Here is a 20897-nt window from a genome sequence, read left to right on the forward strand (position 1 = left end):
GAGGGAAGGTGAAGAAGTGACAGGAATTCCGAATGGTGTGTTCCCACAGGAAGGGCGAGGCTGTAAGGAAGCTGGAATCTCCTTCCCGAGGCCAAGGAACTGAATTGTGACCGCCCGGGTGCATAGTTCTATTGTGGGAACAAAATGCTAGCTCCTTGCTTCTAGCAGACTCTGGAAACAAACAAACATTGGAATCACATTTTCTTCAGAACTGATTACATGGAGAAAAATATTCTAGGGTCAATCGTTGTTACCTGAGCTTTAGGGCAAAAGCTCTGGGAGTCCCCGGGGACTAAGCTCTGGCACCAGTCCTCAAAAGAAGAGTGTTGGTGAAGAGCAGATAAAGATTTCATCCACGTGGCTTCATTACGGGGTTCAGAGACTCCCAAGTCCATCTTTGGATGATGAGAATGTTAGGGAGAGGAAGCGTTGGGGGAGGGGCGAGGGTTTTTCCAATCCCGCTGTCCTGGTGAGATACAGCTCGGTTCTTGCAGTCTTCGTTGTTTAAGGTAGTTGTGGGGACTGGATAAGGTGGTTGATCCTTCTCGGAGGGGATGCTGTAAGCTCATCAGGGGTGAAATGTCGCCCAAGGTCTGTTGTGACCACAGGTTTATTAAAACAGTGACTTTGAAGTGTATCTTGGGAAGCCTGGAATAGGACATTGTTAAAGCCCACAGTACCATCCCTCACCCCATCTCTGTGCCTTCAGCCTTGAATGGGGATGAGATAGGGTAGGTATGTGCGCTGGTTTCTAGATAAACACTCCTTTATTGAATGACAAGCCTAGTGCAGTTAAAGAAAACAAGAAGGAAGAGGCATTCTTCCCACTTTAAATTGCCTTGTGGGCTTGAAGTATCACTGTTTCTAGATTCTTATTGTAACTGTGTGTTTGTCTCTTGGGTTACTTTCTCCTGGGTGGGAAGAAATGCATTCTTTATACTATACTGAGTTTCACGTGGGGCAGTTGGTCAATTTGGAGAAAGTCGAGGTAATATGGGTGAAGACAGGCTGCCACGCTGAGAACCGAGGTTCCACGTGCTGGATAAAAAGAGAAGAAGAGAAAGGGAAAGTTTATCCATAAACAATCGCCCTTCACCTGGTCCCCTGACCGTGAAGTCCTCTCCAGCAGGTCCAGTTTAGCACTGCCTGATTTCCAGGTCCTCATGGGGACCATGTGAGGCGTGCACCTGCGGTGGGATACACACACCACGGAGGGAGTCAGTGCTGATTAAGTTAAGTCCCTGGCCTCTGCATCCCGACTGACCCAGGCCGGTCTGCGGCAGATGCGGAGAGCATAGGAATAGGCCCGCGGGCGCTGGGCCGGCGCCCGGAGCTCTGGGCATGCTCAGTGGCGCGGGCAGGGCTCCGGGCGCGAGCCGGGCTCCCGCAGCAGCACATTCATCGGCTGCCAAGAGGAGCCGCCGGGCGCTCGCAGGCTCGCAGGCTCGCAGGCTGGGCGCACGCTGCTCTCGGGAGGACCGAGCCACCGAGCCAAACCCAGCCACCGTCGCCTCCTCTCCGCGCGAGCCATGGCCGGCCTCGGCCACCCCTCCGCCTTCGGCCGGGCCACCCACGCCGTGGTGCGGGCTCCGCCCGAGTCCCTGTGCCGCCACGCGCTGAGACGCTCGCAGGGCGAGGAGGTGGATTTCGCTCGCGCCGAGCGCCAGCACGAGCTCTACGTGGGCGTGCTGGGCAGCAAGCTGGGGCTGCAGGTGGTGCAGCTGCCCGCCGACGAGAGCCTGCCCGACTGCGTGTTCGTGGAGGACGTGGCCGTCGTGTGCGAGGAGACGGCCCTCATCACCCGCCCCGGGGCGCCCAGCCGCAGGAAGGAGGTAACGGGCCAGCCCCCGGGCAGGCGACGCGAGGGGCGCGGCCGGGGAGGGGGGTACGCTCGTGGAACCGACCCCGAGGGCTCAGTTCCCAACTTCCCACCGCGGGACTCGGGGCGGCGTGGCTGGGTGTGGGAAATCCGAGCCAGATAACTTCATTGTTCACACCTCCTCGCTGTCGGGGAGCCTTCGAGTCGATCTCAGTTGGAGTGTGGTGACGCGGACTTGGGCAGGTGGCTGGGCTGGAGACCCAGAGCGCCAGCGGTTCTATCTTGCAAATTACACAGCGCTGAGGACAATGCTACTCTTGTTTCCTTGCCAGTGAGGACAGAGAAGGGTCCTCCCGGAGGGCAGGTGGAGGCTTGGAGGGGGGGTTCCCCAAGTCCTGCAGGGATTGCTTTGGGGGAGCTCCTGGCAGGGTGGACCAGGTGACATCAGGCAGAGACTGTGCCCAGAGACCCGAGGAATCCAAGTTACTTTTCAGTGGTGGCGAGTGAGTCTTGAAGAATGCGCCTGGCAAGCGAATGTGTTCAACGTTTTGTTAGTGAGCTGTGTTTAAATGTGTGTGTGAATGGGCCGGGTTTGAAAAGCTGTGCTTGCTGCGGGGTGCTCCGTTTCATTAGCAGTGGGAGTTTTTTTTGTTTTTTTGTTTGTTTTAATAAGTTCTGTCATTTTAATCTCTCTCCCCTCTCTCTCTGCAATTAAGACTGCTTTTTGTTTTTCTTCAAGGGGCCTACACATTATCGTATCTTGTAGAAATGGCTGTAACTGCTTTAAAAATAATGTAGGTTAGTGGGAGAGAGGCACAGACACACGAGATTAGATTTTAAAATGCCATCTGGCCTGGGATTTTTCTGACTGCCAGAGAAGAGCCCAGGCTCAAGATTCTCCCTCACTCTTGGCATCCAGTAGTGTGACAAGATGCAGGTGGTTTCTTTCCTATCTGAAGGGTTTTCTTCCTTGTTTTTGTTTGTTTGTTTTTTCACTTTTCTGTCTCATTGGAAGTAGTTCTTTGGGCTTATGATTTAAATATGCCTATTCCACACTTGATTTGCTTGCCTGGTGAAATCCTAGAGATTGAGTATAATCAAAGTCTACCTATTTGTCATTTAGGTAGCTCTTCTCTCTACACTTCAAAAGTAGCAGGCATCATTCTTTTAGCCTGCCCACTTTCCCTTTCCAATTTGACCTATACAAATGGCTTCCACTCTATTTTAACCTAATATGAATGTAGCCATGGTGGATAGGTTGGGATGCTAAATAGATAAAATAGACGTCAAAACTCTCAAAATGGTACTCGTCTGACAAGACTTCCTTTTTTCTCTTGACCCTAATCGCCCTTATTCAGTCCATCTTACTTCAGGAAGGTTCATCTCTATGGAACACAAATAACATATTATTTGTGTAATTAACTTTCCAAGTTCGGATTTTCCAATATAAGAGCTAGCAGTGATCTTCCTCCTGGTGATATTTTGATATTTTAAATGTCAGAATTTGACTCCACTCTGTAGTCAGCTCAGTGGCCCCATACTTGCCAAAGGTCACGCAGAAGAACTCTTGTGTTTTCCTTCTCTGTGTAGGGCATTGAACTCAGGACCTTGCCAACAGTAGGTAAGCATTCTACCTCTGAGCTGTAGCTTCTGTTTCCCGGGGGAAAGGAAGGGCAAGCCACCCCCATGCTTTGGGCTACATCTTGATCTGCTCAGTGGCACTGTCATGACCTCTCTATAAAGCATGTTTACTCCTGCACATATGGGTCTGGGTCGATAGGGTAAGGCACCTCCTAGCTGGAGAGGAGATGACAGTCATGGTTGGGTAAGGTGCTCTTGGCAAACAGGGGTATGCAGGGTGATGCTCGCTAATATCTCTCACAGTGCGGTGTGCCACCTTCACAGAAATTGATGCCTGATGAATGGATAAATGGATACATGGATGTTTGAGATGAACGAAAAATATTGAACTTCAAGTGTTGATACTTACTGAATGAATCAAGTGTTGATGCTTACTGAATTGAATCAAGTGTTGATACTTACTGAATGAATGAAATACTGAACAGACAAGCTGATAGTAATCTCAGTTACTGATGCTCATTGGATGGATGGATGATGAAGAACTTATGAGCTTCTATTGAACAAATGAGTGAATCCATCAGTAAGTCAACGAAATGGTAAACAGACAAGCAAGTGGCAAGGATCCTTTTTGGATCTAGATGCAGTGGTTGGGGTGTGTGTGTGTGTGTGTGTGTGTGTGTGTGTGTGAAAACCTACAGCAGTTGTTTTAAAAATCCCATCATTGGTATTCCTGACCCTGGCTGCTTTATTCTCTCTTACATTTCTACACCAAGGCCAAGGTCAACTCAAATTTGATTCTCCCCTGAACAAAGTTCCTGGAGGGCCACTGCTGAGCTGGGCTCTGCTTGCCTTTCCAGCTTTAGCTTCACTTCTACATCTTTTCCTCAAAGCAGTCCCCAACACTTGGCTCAGATTCTGTTCTTTCATTCCCAGAGCCTCCTCTCTGGATGCACAGTTTTCATTTATCGGAAACACATTTATCAGGAACAACTCCTATTCCTTTTCCTCCCCCTCCTCCTCCCTCTCCCCTTCACCTCTCCCTCCTCCTCTCTCTTCCCTCCCCCTCTCCTTCCTCCCTCTCCCTTCTTCCTCCTCCTCTCCCCTCCTCCTCTTCCCTCTGCCTAGCTGTCCTTGGCCTGCTGTCACCATTAATATCATTTTAGCTAACATTTATTGGATGCTTGCCACTTGGCCACAAACTGCCAGGTCTGTGTCGTGCATTTCATCAATGCTCATTCAACAGTATCGTTATTGATGAAACCAAGTCAGAGAAAGTGGATAGATTGCCCAGGGTTACAGGGGTGGCTCCAATAAAACCAGAGTCAGGCCGGGCGTGGTGGCGCACACCTTTAATCCCAGCACTCGGGAGGCAGAGGCAGGCGGATTTCTGAGTTCGAGGCCAGCCTGGTCTACAAAGTGAGTTCCAGGACAGCCAGGGCTATACAGAGAAACCCTGTCTCGAAAAACCAAAAAAAAAAACAAAAAAACAAAAAAAACCAGAGTCAGAACTCAGGTGTGCAGGATTCCAAAGCTCTGGTCCTGCTGTCTGTGATATTAGACATCACCTTTCCTGACCTGAACCATTTTTCCTTATGAGTGCCCTCCACTCTTCTCCCCTACCCCACCCCACCCCCACCCTGGCCTTTCTGATGTATCGTTATCTTACCCTCCCCTCTACTGTCTTAGGAGCTGGAATCTTGTCTACATAGTTTCACACTTGGTTTCTAAAGCCTAATATGGGAGAGACACACAGAAAATACTTTGTCGAATAAATGTTTCCATGATTTAGCCGACCTTATTTCTCTTCCCTTATGAGGGATTTGGATTTTATTTTGAGATAGGGTCTCAGGCTGTAGCTCCAGTTGGCCTGCAGCTCGCTGTGTAGCTCAGTCTGTATTACACTTGTGGCAGTCCTCCTATCTCTGCTTCTCAAATGCTGGGATTCCAAGCAGGATCCATCACACCCAGTTCTACTCTCGAGATAAGAGTTGGTGGAGTTGCAAACATTTCATTGAGCATAGGTGGTTTATAACTTTAGCCCTCTCTTCCCTGAATCTTCCTGTCATTTATTATTGCTTTGTTTTTAATAAAAAGTCTGGAGAAAGTATTTATTTCTTAACCAAAAAGCATTGTGCTGTATTTAATAACTTTTTTTTCCTTAGAAGAAAGAATGAAGACCCAAATTTAAATAGCTTCTCTAAGAAAACAGTGTTTTCCTCAGTTGGGTTTCCAGTGACGCATGGAGCTCAGAAGCTGTGCGCAGAGAGCTGCAGATTTAGTGACGACAGCTGTATATATGGAAAGTCAGCAAACCAGTCACTGACAGCTCTGTGTCTTCCCAAGTGGGGATAGTTTTAATAGGTTTAATTTTTTAGGAAACAAATCAACCTGGAGAAGCAAATCGTGCTTCAAATGGATCCAGTGTACTTTAAGGGGAAAAGTCAACTTTTGAAGTCAAAGTCCAATAAACAAAGTATCGAAAAGCCAGAGTAGGACTGAAGATAGACTGAGGATGGAGGGACATTTTAATAATTAAATTTTTTGTGTAGCTAATGATTGCACAAGTTCACGGTGTACCAGAGGGTGTGTGTGTGTCACGGCCTTTCCCTTACTCTTACAACAACTACTGAACCGTTTTCTTACTTTCTTCTCAGAAGGGTCTTAGCACCTAAATAATGATTAACTGACAAAGCTTGTTCAAACTAAATTGTGAAATGTATCCTCTGACCTTTTCTTCCTGCTAAGAGCAAGTTTATCCTTTTCCAGGCCAGTGGGATAATTCTGTCTAGGAGAAGACCACCCCGCTCTTCCTGCAGTCTCTTCCTGCAGACTGATGATGGCTTTAATTATTATTTCCTCAATCATTTTCAGTTTTATGGACCTCTTTAGGAAGAGGACAGAGGCTTAGCTTAAGGTAATAAACCCAAATGAGGAAATGGAGATGTAAATGATAGGAGGGAACAGTACAGAACACCTCCTCATCACAGAAGAGAGGTAGAAAGACCATAGGAGCCAGAGGTTGGAAAGAACCAGAACAAAGCAGTGCTTCCCTAACATGAAAGAACCATTGCATGTGTGAACATACAGCAGCCATGGCTGCCTGGACAGAACCAGGGTAGTCAACATCCTAAGCGTAGCCTGGGAAGTGTTTCCTACCCCTCACTGACAGCTTACACATTGTTGATGGCTTCAAGGGGAGAGAGAGGCAATTTCCTTGAAGGGTGTGGCTCCTGGTAGGTTGATCTCAGTCCAGGGGATGGCCTATACCTAGGAGTGGACAATACACATTGGAGTTAATGGTTACTGAATCACAAGTGGAAGAGACATGAAGCCAGGGGATTAGGGAGCCGGTGATGGATCTGGCAGGAGATAAGTGGAAGAATTGGAGGCAAATCTCATAAAAATGCATTGTATGAAATTCTCAAGGAATGAATAGGACATTTTACAAGAATGTGTGTTTAGGTTGACAGTCCCTTATGTAAGGACATATAGGCATCAGGACCTGTACGTTTTCGCCCTGAGTTTCTTATGTTGCCTCTAGAGGCAATGTGAACAGCAAGCTTGTGCTGAACAGTAGCAGGTAACCAAAGCCAAATACTCAAGTGTGTGGACCCTGAAAGATGGCCCTGTTGCCACACTTGTTAAAAGTCAAGGAAATCTAGATTCAATAACTTGGGTAAGTAATGTAAGTAAAGTCCCAGACAACTTATACGTTCCAGAAATGGAGTTTCCTGAAAACACAAGACTTGTTGCTTGCTTGCATCAAGTGGTTGTTGCTGGTGGCTGAGCCCCACAGAGCATTCAACAGACACAGACTGACTGCTTGGGTTCCACTTTACCCATTAGTATTATGAAGGACCTTAACTAAGTGATTCATTTTCTTCCTATCTCTCATCAAGGAGAGCAGTTTGTTTTCATTTCAGTTTAAAGGTCATAATGTCTCGTCATGTAACCTGTCCCTGGGCTGGTTCTGGCACTGCAGAGAGAGCTCAACAACTAAGAACACGTGTTGCTCTTGCAGAGGATTTAGGTTCAGTTCCCAGCCCCACATGATGGCCGAATCCTGGGATCAGCCACCATTTTCTGACCTCCTGCAGCCGGCTTGTGCTCATAGTTACATGCAGGCAAAACATGCCCTCAGACAGGTAAAAATGAGTCTGTAATAACAATGCCATTTATACAAACCTCCTAAGTTGTCCTGCAGAGTTTGTTCATAACTGTTGTAGATGTTTGCTTCTTACACACACAGGCCCTCAAACTTCCGTGTGACGACTGACAATACCGAGAGAGCCCGCTGGCTGTCACTGGTGGGGAGGGGCTGCACTGGGGAGCAAGCTCTCAACCCAGCTGGTTGGAACAACTGCTTCTTTTCAGGTTTCCTTTTCAACCTTTCTACATGGGCGTGGCGGGAACCTTAGGAAATTGGTGTGTATCAGAGACAGAGGTGTGTCCAGTAATGTAACCTGTTCCTGTGCGGTCGGTCGGCCTCAAAGGCTTTGGAAATGAAGGACAAAACAAAGAGCCAGGAGTGACGTTCATTAAAGGCCATTAGCTGAAAACGAGCTCCCTGCCACAAATATAGACCCTTTAGAGGAGAAGGCAGGATGGCTTGCAGCTCACACATGCTGGGCCATTACTTTTGCATGTATTTGAATTCTTATTAAGCTCAAATTTATTTCCAATTAGTTTTATTATAGTCACGGTAGGAATCTCTCTATTATTATGTTAGCCATGACTACAGAAAAATCTAATTAAGATCTGGTGGAGGAAACGTTTGTCTCCAACTACCTTCAGCCATAGTCTGCTGTAATGTAGAGATGTATTCAGGTCTTATTTTTCCAGTTGTTCGTGAATGTGTGCACGTGCACATGCGTGTGAGCGAGTGAGGGAGGGAGGGAGAGGGAGAGAATACATGCTTGCAGGTGTGCAGACACACTGTGTGAGGTGCAAATGCCTGTGTGACCCAAGCACATAGAGGCTCGAGGTTCTTATTCAGAGTCATCTTCAATCATCCCTCCATCGTTCACTGGGGTGGGGTCTCAGTCAGACCCAGAGCTCACATATATGGCTCACTGTCAGCTTGCTCAGAGGATCCTCCGTCTGTGTTTGCTGAGGCTGCAGTTTACAGATGAGCTGCCATACCCACCCAGCATTTGTGTGAGTTCTGGGCATCCGAATTCAGGTCCTCACATTTCCTGGGCAAGCGCTTTAGTCACAGAGCCATCTGCCCAGCCCTTACCGATGCTTATTTAAAGTGTGTACTGGTTGGCCTTCATTCTTGTGGGCCAATGAGAAGAATCTGTAATCCTACAGAAGGTTTTCTGAATTTTCTGAATGAAGATCTACGTATTCAGAAAGCCTTCATTCTTCCTTACCAAGAAGGAATCACAAGGATAAAACAGCTAAAGGTGTAATGAAAGAGAGTGGAGATTAATATCTTACATATCCCAGTGTGTTGCTCACCCCAGGTTGTCTTTAAATACGCATTTACCATGACTGAGTCCCCTAGTGTTCCATCAAGATGCTCAGTTGACCTTTGACATTAGCCCCTGTTGCTTTCTTCAGACTGACTGTCAGGTATTAAATCAGCCCTCGGGTTTATTTCACAAGCAGGCCCTTTCTAACCAAATAGATGAGAGGAATCTTAAGCAAAAAAAAAAAAAAATCCTGATGCCTTCCCCATTCACTTTGTCATTGTCAAATAATGTAATAATGTCCACTGTCTTCCGGGAGCCGAGTGCTGAAGGAGCAGCAGCGTCCCACTGAAAGACATAAATCAGCAGGCTTTAGACTCCTGTCTACCCAGATTACCCAAGCAAGAACAGCAGAGGAACCCCTACAGCAGAGACTAAGACTAAAGAACAAAGAGTTCAGGTTTAATTTGCCAACAAATCCTGTGGTGGGCCCTTTACACTGAAAGTCAAATGGGGCTTTTCTGCTGCTTTCAGTCCAATGGGCTTATAAGGGTGAGCTGTTACATCAATGAAGAAGTGCTTTGCTTAAGCAGACTCTATGCAAACAGGTAACCTTTGCCCTCATTAGAATACCTTTGCTTTGCTCTGTTGTTGTTGTTCCTGTGTTGCTTAATAAATAGAATTTTTTAAAGAATGGATTGCAGCCATTGTGAATGTGACCACCGCATTCAAACACGTTTGCTCCTAAAACGGGCGGGGTCATTGACTCCACCGTGTTTGTGTATTCAGCAAGCACTTGCATGTGCCAGGGCAATGCTGTAGACACGAGTTAGACAACATCACTGCCCTTAGTCTAGCTAGGGAACTGGACCGCAGACAGGGCAGGGTAGGGGCTGTGATAGACTCTTGTGATTGAAATGGTGGGTGCTGGGGTGTGCCCAGAGTGTCTGATCCATTCCAGGGCTCTCAGAAGAGCAACTGTCATGTAAGAACTAACCTGGGAAGTCAGAAAAGCCTTTTCAGATGTATGAAGCACAGAGAGACGGGGTGGGGGGAATTTTGTTCGTATTGGGAAAGATTCGAGATGGAGAAAAGCCCTCGCCAGGAGCTCTGTGTTCTTGAGATTTCAGGTGCTGGGTTTGAAGTTCACTGCCACATCTCTAGCTGTCTTTCTTATTTTGGTGTCGGATGGATCTGGCTGTCTAGCACACAGACCTGTTTCTAAGTATGCTTCCCTCCTCTCTTATCCAAATGCTCTGTAATGGTCCGGCTCTCCTAAGACTCTTTAGTAGCTCACCTCACGAAGTCTGAAACCCACCCTGCAAAGGACTCAAGCCCACCTCAGGGCAGTTTCCTTTCTTCAGTTGCTAAGCTCTAGAAATGCGTTCTGGTTTGGGGCCTATAAGTTATCCGTGTATTCGTTGCTGTTCAACCGTTCCCTCTTGGTCCTATAACTATATTTCAAGCAAACCTAAACCCTGTGCTGTATACAAGATTGCCCATGCCTGTTGTACACATTACCCATGCCGGTGACAGGTAAGAACAGTATTCATTTCTATTTGGTATTAAGATGCGTTTTATTGGCACATCTCACCTTGGAAGCACGTAGCATCGAACCCCCTACTAAGATAACGTAGCCCACGTCCGGCTGTGTGTGTGTGATCTTGCACCGGGATTTGTACACACTACAGCAAGTGGCGTGGTGGGGAGAGCATTGCTGTGCAGGAGGGTGCTGGCTTGCATTTCTGAAATGATTTCTTTTAGCTGGAAGATGCTGCCTTTCCCTTGTGAAGTTCAGGCTGCATCGGGTCGGGAAGTGCAAGTAGAACAGGAAAAAGAGATGGGGAAATCAGATGCGGAAGTGGCGGTGTCTAATATCTGTAAGGGGGTAAGAATGGATGAATAAATAAGAGTCCTCTTCAGTCCAAGACATTATGCTTGTTTCAGTCAATTAACCTAGAGTATAAACTCGGGCATTGCTAATGATAATCCATTATGGGATTAAAGCTGAATTTGCTAAGTCTGTTTCAAAGACTCAATTTACTCAGCACATCTCATAGGTAGTTTTCCCCCATAGCAGAGGCTGAGGATAAATAAACTCCGTGAATTAGCCTAAGCCCCTAGTCCCCGAGATTGGCTCCCACCATCCTCATCACACAAGCTTGTTTTGTGGCGGGCCTCAGGAAATGGTTGTAAATGCTCTGGGGATTCCATTCTTGCTTCTAGGCTTCTGGTGTTGTCTCCAAAATTTTAACTTTTGTCTTCTGAAACTGTATGTATGATGAAAGTATCTTTCTAAGCAGTGATATAAAGTGTGTGTGGGGGGGGAAATATCTGTTTGAATGTTCTCTTCCTATGGTTAGCTGTGTTAGCACACAGAAAGATTGTTCTTAGAACAGTAATAATTACCAAAACCTCAGATTTCACATGTATGTCAAATCATGTGTGACCTCCCCGGGGTTGGGCTGACTCCTTGGTTCCCTTGTTGTTAGAACCTTCCTGTCCACCAAGCTGTCCTTAAACTCTTCAATCCACAGTGGCTGCAGCTGAGTAGCTGTGACTAGAGAATGAGGTGGAAGGAGGGGGCAGGTAGATGCTGGTGCTAAGCCCAGAAACCATTAACCTGAGATTATTTTTTAAAAAGCTGAAATTAGCAAATTTTGTGGTACAGCTGTAAAATAATCACAGAAGGAAAACACATCCATTTTCTCCCCTTAATTTTTTGATTCAGGAGGAAAAAAATAATATGGCTATTTATGCTTTAATCCCATTTTCTAGTTTGAGAGATTTATGTGAGAAATTCCAACCTAAGATTTGCTCTAACGTGCCCACACTACCTGGCTCCTTGCTCTTGCTGTTGTATCTTTTAAGACACTCAAGGTCAAGAGCCTTTTCCTTTGTGTCATGTTGTGCGTGTATGTAGCGTCTGTGGCAGGCAGAGGACAACTTTGGGGGTCAGTTCTTGCTTTCTGCCATGTGGATTCTGAGGACAGAACTCGGGTTGCCAGGCTTGGTGGCAAGCACTGTTGCCTGCCGAGACGCCTCACCGACTGGATTTTGCATTTTTTTAATTTCTGTCCTTCAGACTCCTCTCTCGGAGGCCCTGGTGTGTTCTTGCCACTCCTTTTCTCTGAAAGTCTGATGTTGGGAAATAGAGGATCCTGAGTACAAGATGTGGCTGACCTTTCGTGTCTCTCTGGTACTCACAGGTTAAACCTCTCCACAGCTTTCGGCCTCTCGACTCCCAGTCTTTCCAAACATACAGTCAACTTAACAAGGAAGGGGCACACTTTGGAGACGAGGCTCTCTGTACCATGTGCCCCCCTCCTTTCTGGAGGTGAGGCTCTCTGTACCGAGTGCCCCCTTTTCTTTTTTTTTTTAATATTTTTTTATTACGTATTTTCCTCAATTACATTTCCAATGCTATCCCAAAAGTCCCCCATACCCTCCCCCTCACTTACCTACCCACCCATTCCCATTTTTTTTTTTTTTTGGCCCTGGCGTTCCCCTGTACTGGGGCATATAAAGTTTGTGTATCCAATGGGCCTCTCTTTCCAGTGATGGCCGACTAGGCCATCTTTTGATACATATGCAGCAGCTAGAGTCAAGAGCTCCGGGGTACTGGTTAGTTCATAATGTTGTTCCACCTATAAGGTTGCAGATCCCTTTAGCTCCTTGGGTACTTTCTCTAGCTCCTCCATTGGGAGCCCTATGATCCATCCAATAGCTGACTGTGAGCATCCACTTCTGTGTTTGCTAGGCCCCGGCATAGTCTCACTAGAGACAGCTATATCTGGGTCCTTTCAGCAAAATCTTGCTAGTGTATGCAATGGTGTCAGCGTTTGGAAGCTGATTATGGGATGGATCCCTGGATATGGCAGTCTCTAGATGGTCCATCCTTTCGTCACAGCTCCAAACTTTGTCTCTGTAACTCCTTCCATGGGTGTTTTGTTCCCGATTCTAAGAAGGGGAGTGCCCCTTTTTCTCAGACAGCACTTCTGTAGGTCATGAGATCAGCTTCTTGGGTCTTGACTGGGTCATCATTTTTGCAATAATAGAGTTAATTTTTTTAAGTCAGCGTATTATTGCAATGCGGAAAAGAAGTTATTTCATGAAACTTGGCTCACTTGTTTTAGTGTGCATACTTAGTAAATGAAGTCTGTTTCTTATTCTGGTTCACGGTGTAAATGTAATAGGAAAATCTACTGGATCTCCTTTCCAGTAGGTTGCTCCCCTCGGGCATTTTGCAGAAATCATAGAGGGCTGTGCCAGTGGGCCAGGCAGATTCGAGGAATTCAAAGAACACCTCTGAGGTTCCCCATGTGTACCAGAGCATGCTGGGGTCCCACTCACTCTTTGTAGTCATAGTTTCCTGACTGTGTGAACCCTGTCAGTCAACCAAAGGTGAATCCTCATTCCCATGGTGGCTTACACTGGAGAATACGAGGCAGAAGATGCCAATCCCATCCTTAGCTAGAAATGGATTCTCTGTCTTCTTGGGTGACATTTAAAGACATTTAAGGGAAGGTTACACTGGGTCTGCTGGGTGAACGCTGGCTTCCATTTAAGCTGACATTCTTGCACATTGTTTTATAGTGGATTCAGCAGCAACAGTCTACCTTGATCACCAGGCACACATCACACCCACCAGGAGGCAGCCCTGCTTCCAGCCCAGTGCCTATGGAGGTTGTAACCTTTCCTGACTCCAGCATGCCCCAGAACTCAGTGTTATCTTAGAATGGGGATGGATATCCAGAGTGTATTTTTCATTTGAGAAAACCGCAGCATGTATCTCCAAGCAGAGAATTGCTACAGCATAATTATAATTATCATGTCATTCCAAGAACACTTTCCAGAAGCCTAGAGGTGACTTTGAAAAATCACTCATTTCACAATTTTTTTTTCCTTCAGATTCTTTCAATATTAGATAGATAGAAATCTAGCCTTTGTGTATGAATGGGCATAGAAAGTTTAGGGTTTTCCCCCCTAAATAGCCAGTTTCAGCATTTGCTGATAGTGGTATTGTTAAGCGCAAGACATTAGTACTGAAATACAGGTTAGTATATATGAATGCTTAGAGGTGAGCTCCCGTTGTGGGCAGGAAGCTGGAGCGCCTGGCTGCCATTGGTAACCCATTTCCAAGAGTGTTGTTCTATATCCTCATACATGCAGTGCTGTCCCCTCAAAAAGCCTCTAGGAGACTTCGATAAGGTTAATCGTGGAGAAAACTGTGTGGTGATGACTGAAGACATTGTGTGTCTGTCAGGAAAGGGTCTTGGAGTTGTGCAGCCTGGGACTAAAGAAAAAGGTGGGTGGTCCTGTTGCTAGATCCTGTATGTGTTTTCCTCAGTTCACAGAGCCTGGGTTGTTGGAATGAACGCTGAGTGTTGCTGTTGTCTCTGCTCTGGATCCGACAGGTATCCCATTGAGAGAGGGGAGTAATGAGGATTTCATTTGTGCATTTTCTTGACAGTAAATGTGGGAAAACATACAAAATACTGGGCATTGGCCTGATGCAGCTGAGGGCTCAATTAGAATTCTGAACACACTCTGCCCAGTCTGAGGTCAGCCTAATGACTACAAACACCACAGCTATAACGGCTGCACACAGGCACGCACACACACATGCACACGGACACACACACGTGCAGAGACGGTTTAACATATTCAGAGTAAGGTTCAAATGAAATCAGTTTCTCACAGCCCCTGCCTTGTGCATGATGTTAGGTGGCAATGTGGGCCATAGGAAATGCTTAGAGGAGTTCCATTTTTTAAAAATACAGTGCTAAAGCCAGGGGAAATTTTGATAAAATGAGCTGCTTTTTCACAAGCTCTTCTTAACACCTCCATGCAGACACCATCCTTGCTGTGTCCTTTTCTGAAGCTGTCCATAAAAGAGATTGCACACATATCCCCGAGGGCTCCCTTATTCTCCCTTACCCCTCACAGAACTTCCCAGAACGCTGTGAATTGGTCCTGATACGATGAGTCTGGGTAGTTATGTTCAAATGATAAGCATCATTTCACAAGGGGATTATAGAGACCCTTGAGAAGGTCATGTCAATGGTTTTGTCTGTTAGCAAATGAGCTTGAGTGTCGAGAGCTCTGACAGAGTGTGCCCGTTGGCCACAATATAGTCAGGGATGGTTGGTGGTCAGCTTTGTTTTATTTATACATGGAGACACATGTATGTTCCTTTGTGGGCTGTAGCTCACACAATAAAATGTACCTCTCCCTGTGATGTGTTAAGAGGTTTGAAGTATATTTGTATAGACCCAGATAAAACTTAAAACACTATTACTTTCCTCTTCGTTGTCAATCTCCGCTGTTTTCAACAATGACGCGTTAGCATAGCTCAAAGGGCAGGTGAGCAGGTGTAAGCTCACATGGCGAGATTCCTCGCTCACACAACCCCGCAGAGTTGATCAGAGTACTTAGAAGTGATACTTTCATTTGTTACTCAAGTGATACCTGGGATTCCGGGCACTTGCCACCATGCTTGTCTTTTTATGTGGGTGCAAGAGACCAAACTCAGATCCTGTTGCTTGAGTGGCAATGGCTTTGCTCCATGAGCCATCGTACAACCCCAACCTCTTATTAAAAGCCATGTTTCTGAGGGCTAACAGTGACCACCATGGGGGTCGGAATTCCTGCCTATAGACTAGGGAAGTCTGAATGGAGACATGAATGTAAAGGCCGTCTGTAAGGACTGTGGCTGTGGGTATTAGAGCATGGCTGGCTTTGAACATTAAACTCAGCATCTACATCCTGCTGTTCCCGCACATTCCAAGATGAACCTTCAGCTCCATGGTTCTCTCCAGAAGCCAAGAGCCAGTTCAGGGCTGCCTGAGATGGCCCCACACTCTTTGGGTGCAGTTCTGACTGTAGAATCTTCCCAGGCTAAGGGACTATTGAGCGAATGGAAAATGTTCAAGTTAGGAGAGAGGCGGGAGATGAATGACGTTTCCTGCTATGTACCCTGTTAGCGGTATTCAGAGCTAGGAACACTCCAAGCACGACTGACAAGTATGGTGCTCTATGTGCTGTGCTGTGCTGTGCTGTGCTGTGCTGTGCTGTGCTGTGCTGTGCTGTGCTGTGCTGTGCTATGCACACCTCTATCTCTCTCACCAGTGCAGTAACCCCAACTCACTCCATTTGCTCCCATTATCTCCTCAAACGAGCGAGCAATCAGTATCACAAGATTGAATAGCTAGTTACTAGCTGTTTATGCTCACCCAGCTTGTTGTATTATAACAAAACACTTGAGTCTCCACGACTGACTTATAAGGTGGAGGTGGCTCACAATTCTAGTGAACGGGTGGTCTAAATGCCATGGTGCCAGGAGGCACATGGGAGCACCCTGCCCATGGGGAATGAGCTGTGCCAACCAGAGGCCCAAGTATAAGAAGGCAAAGGAGGAACGATTGTAAAAACCAGGGCAGGATGCCAGGAACATACCAGCTTCCTCTCACTACAAAATGCCACACTCTTGGTAGCACTCAGGCTAATCCCCCTGTAGTGGTCTTAATTTATTCATGACAGTGGTTGTGATCCAGTCCCTTCTCGCACTGGGACCAAGCTTCCAGACCAGGGACCTTTAAAGTTGACATTCAAACCACAGTCAAACCATAACAATCCTAAGGCTCTGATGGAGAGCCAGTATTTCTTCTCCAAAGCCAGGGAGCTCTAGCTCTGCCAGAGAGCAAGCATGCACACCCAACCCATTTATTGACATCAATATTATAACCATAAGCTTGATGCCCCCCAAGACTCAGCTGACCAAAGTCAGTGAAGACACGGAGATATGCCCTTCTCCTGCTGAAGACATTGCTTCCAACCAGCAGCTACCCATTTCTGCCCCTCACCCATATGGCTAGCTCACTCAGAGAAGCACAGGAGGCTGTCGTCTCTAGCCGTGCTTAATATTAACTGACTGCGATCTAGTCCACATAATTAGACAGCTGTGGAGAGTCTTGACCTCAACTTGTAAGCACAGAAGAGGGTGGTGAAAACCAGTTTGAACAGGAGTACTGCAAATCTTCCCTGCTCCAGGACGGAGGCTGCCCTCTCGGGGTTAACGCCACCTTCACCCCCACACTGGCTCTTGCTCAGCCTTCCCATAGATATTCCAGGGGAAATTTTCCGAAAAGTGCATGAAAGTTGAGACACAGATAGTCACTGTTGTGAAATACCCCTTACCCTAACTCCATGGCGGAGTTGGTCTTAAAGACCCCAGGCCAACAATGGAAGCAGTAGTGAGGCATAGTACGGGTAAACAGCCCCGAGACTTGTTTCTGGCCACCTGAGTCTTGGCTGAGGGGCTACAGACACACGTAGGCTGAGATCTTGTTGTCCCTGAATGTGGCAGGCACGAGGCAGGGTTACATGACAGGATTTGAGCCCCAGCTTCTTTAACCCCATGACTAAATGCTTTCATGTCTGTTAAGGCTTGAGGAAGCCCTTGGCTCCCGAGTCTTCTCTCTTTAGTCTTGCTATAGGCTGTGTTCCCTATACTCAAAAGAAATTGGTGGGTCCCGTGTACTGCCGCTCCTGTTTGTACAATTCTGATTGTATACTTATTAATATTACATTCCCTGCTGGAGGACACTATAGTCCTGCCCCAAATGGTGACCCCATAGGTACTTGTCTCTGGCCAGCCCTCATTCACTCTCATCCCTGTACCGTTTGAACCCCTATAGGGTCTCCTACGTGTGTCTAATACCACTGTGCTCCCCGAAGACTAAGCCCCACAGTGTGAACTTTCCTTAGAACATGGTGTTCTCTTGTCCTTGGGTCCACCTCATGGATTTGTAGACCACCCCCACTCCAGCATAACCCACCTTGTCCCAGTGAAATGGGACTGGTTCATCCACAAACAGAAGCAGCAATACCGTGTCTCATGCAGAGCACCAATGGGCGTCAGCCCACCAGTCCATCCTTCTTAGCAGCTGGCTTGGCCCTGTTCCAAACTCTGGGCGTAGTCAGTTCTCGATATTAGTAGAGGAAATAAGAGGTCTCTTGACCACTAGGTCAGTTGGCCAGCCTGGTCATGTCTGCTGTTTGGCCTGCCCTGAGGTGACCATTATCTGTTCCATATGTTCAAACTGTCAACTGGTTTGATTAACTGGGCTTCGATTTACTTCTATTCTCTGCTGGTTTCCTGTCTGGATTTCTAATACAAAACTCAAAGATTGACCCATAAAGTTGTGGAATCCCCGAGACTTATGGCCAAGGGTTTTCTGGTGCCATGTTCTGCCAACCCTCCTGGTGTATCTGCAGGTGAATACACTGGGCTGAACAGCAGCCTACCTCATGCTGGATGTTCCTGCCACTGTGTGTCCCGTGTGAGACCTACTGATGCCAGCCTCTACTGTGACTCTTCATCCTTTGCCCAGAGTTGCAGCCAGGCCTAGGCACTGGCCTTGAACTTGTGAACTACACTACCGACTGATAGACCCAGAGAGGGCTTTGCATTAGATTCAAACTACCAGGAAGATTAGCGTCCGGTGACAACTGAGGCACACACCCTGTTTTTCCTTCTCTCTCCCAGCTCTTGTGGTAGCTATCCGTGAAATGTTACCACCCTGACCAAGTTTAATCAAGGAACTTGGATCTCTCATTAGAGTGACTTCAGTGCAATTTAGCAAAGTAGCATTTGCTGATGCAAAAGCAATTTTACCGTGTTTAATTAAGCAGATTAAAATATGAGCATCCCAGTTGTCAAAACTGTTACTGTGGATTTCCTGTGTTCTAAGATTCTTTTTTCTTTCTTTCTTTCTTTCTTTCTTTCTTTCTTTCTTTCTTTCTTTCTTTCTTTCTTTTTTGAAAAAGAAAAATTGTTCGCATTGTTGCAATTCCATGTAGCGAAGAATGGAACAAAGGGAGTGACGCAGGCCCTCCAGCAGAAAGGTCAGCTGGGTCACTGCTGTCCTAGGCCATGGTGGGAGTGTGGGGCAGCTCTGGGCCGGACATTCCTTCCAACGTCAGTGGCTCACGTGGGATTTCTCTTCTGATGGTTTGGACAGAATGCAGTCGGTAGAAATGGTCCTGTAAACACAGGTGGGCTGTGTGGGAAGGACGAGAACACTTCACAGACATCTAACATAAAATCTGGCCTCAGAACCTCTTACTCTTAGCAAGAATCCCTACTTCTGTGTCTCAGAGCATGGCTGATAGAGAGACTTAAGAGTGTGTGTGGGGATGATAAAGATAAAAACACAGGTACAGGCTGATGCGCCAGGATAGCAACCTGGAATAATGGGCTGGATGCTCTAACAAGAGCGGATAATGAGGTTGCAGCTCCTAATCGTAACTGGTGGACTGCTGAACACAAACACGTTATGAGATCTCCACAGCCTCCTCAGGATGATGGAAGGAGAGATGGAGACGGGAGCACAGCCACCTCCTCTGGCTCCTGGTTGTGAAAAGAGAAAGTGGATTTGCCAAGAAGAAACCATTCCAGTGTTTGCATTGAGGGTGGGCCTGTGCATGAGGAAACTCAGAGAGCAAAGGCCACTGTAACACTTTGCATAATTCACACTGACTAAACCTGTAATTCTTGGTAACTGGATTCCTGGTAACTCAATTTGAATCTTTGGCAAGTCTTAGGGTGGAAGGGATCGGCCTCCGGGCTCAGGCTAGCAGTCATGTTATCTCGGGTTAGTGATTTTATATTCTAGTCAGATTTTTTTTTCCCTTAGGATGGAAACATAGAAACTGCCCTCACCCACTGGGGAAAGAGAACAACAGTTACAGTTGTACTCAAGTTGAAACCACAACATCCTTAGGACCGTGGATGGCGTCTGACCTCCCTCTCCTCCTCTCTCCGGAATCTCTATGGTCTGTCTGCCCATTTATCGATAACTTAAGCTGATAATAACTTGCGGCCAGCCCGAGTCTCGAGGGTCTAGATCGCTTTGTTGATCCGAGCAACCAAATCAAGCCATCGGTAGGCGGGCGGACTGTAAGTACGTCAGGTCCCCAACCTGAATTCTATCAGATTAGTTGCCGGGTTCAAAGGTCAGATTGGTTTCCTTAGAGTGGTCAGTCTGCACACACCCATGGTTTTGTGTATAAATACTCAGACAGTGTCTCATGTATTTCTGGCCTCCTCCTGCTGTGCTCATCCAAACACCCAAGAGTTGTGTAAGACAAAGAGCCCTGGGTGAGGAGACCGCCGTCTCACCGACTTTCTTGAAACTTAATGATGTCCTTCTTCTCCCTCCTGTAAAAAGGTGGCCTGGCCCCCGGTGAAATGTCATTATCTAAGAGCTACTGCTGTAGGGAGAGTGAATACTAAGGAGGAAAGGGACAAAGGGAAGACAGAAGGAGAAAGGGGAGGGACCAGTCAAAAGAAGCCCTGACAGTATGTGCTTAGAAATGTGGTAAGGTGTGAGCTAGCTCTGCAGGTTGGTGGGAAGGACTGAAGGAGTTGGCGATGGAAGGAGCTGGGGTGAACACAAGGAAGGAGGGAGCGGGAAGGAAAGGATCTGAGGTGCTGAGCTATGGACGGTGTGTGTCACCATCCTACCTTGGTCATGATGTTGCCAGAACGTCATACCAAAGATGGGCTTAGCTCCCCGGGCTGGGCTGATGCTTAGCTCTCTTAACTCTCCCTGTTCCTGAAAGCACGCACTTAGTCATGATAACGAGCAATCAGGGAGGCAGGACAGCTCAGCGAGTGTCTCAACATCTAACCGGGAAGTGAGGGTAGGGGGGTTCCAGATGTCTTTACTGGCTTGTGTTCCTTTGAGGTTGTGCTCTAAAAATGGTAGGAGTGGCAGATGGCATTTAGCTCTGGGGTAGATTCATCTGGCTCTGAAAAGTAACGTCATCTTCTTCTCATCACACGCGCTGTGGGGAGCACAGGCGGACCTCTTTATTCTTCTGTGTATCTTAACCATCTCTTCTAATTTGATGCAGATGATCTCTGGCATGCAGATCCCTAGATGTCAAGGCTCCAAAATACCCAGTCCAGGGCTGACACTGCACAAATCCCCCATCTACCTCTCCTTCCTCACCTCCTTTTTCTGTATCTTCGTCTTCATCTTCTCCTTCTCCTTCTCCTTCTCCTTCTCCTTCTC

At 47.0% G+C, this 20897-nt stretch overlaps 1 protein-coding gene across 1 annotated transcript in view; it reads left to right on the forward strand.

Annotated features, from left to right (window-relative positions):
• The first annotated feature begins 1348 nt into the window (after window positions 1–1348).
• Ddah1 (dimethylarginine dimethylaminohydrolase 1) overlaps window positions 1349–20897 on the forward strand; it is a 133207-nt gene continuing 113658 nt past the window's right edge. Inside the window, exon 1 of the mRNA XM_021157907.1 lies at window positions 1349–1832. Within this exon, the coding sequence (XP_021013566.1) occupies window positions 1530–1832 (303 nt within the window). The 5' untranslated portion in view covers window positions 1349–1529. The remainder of the gene's footprint in view (window positions 1833–20897) is intronic.

The sequence above is a fragment of the Mus caroli genome, chromosome 3 (genome assembly GCF_900094665.2).
Source record: "Mus caroli chromosome 3, CAROLI_EIJ_v1.1, whole genome shotgun sequence".
Lineage (NCBI taxonomy): Eukaryota > Metazoa > Chordata > Mammalia > Rodentia > Muridae > Mus > Mus caroli.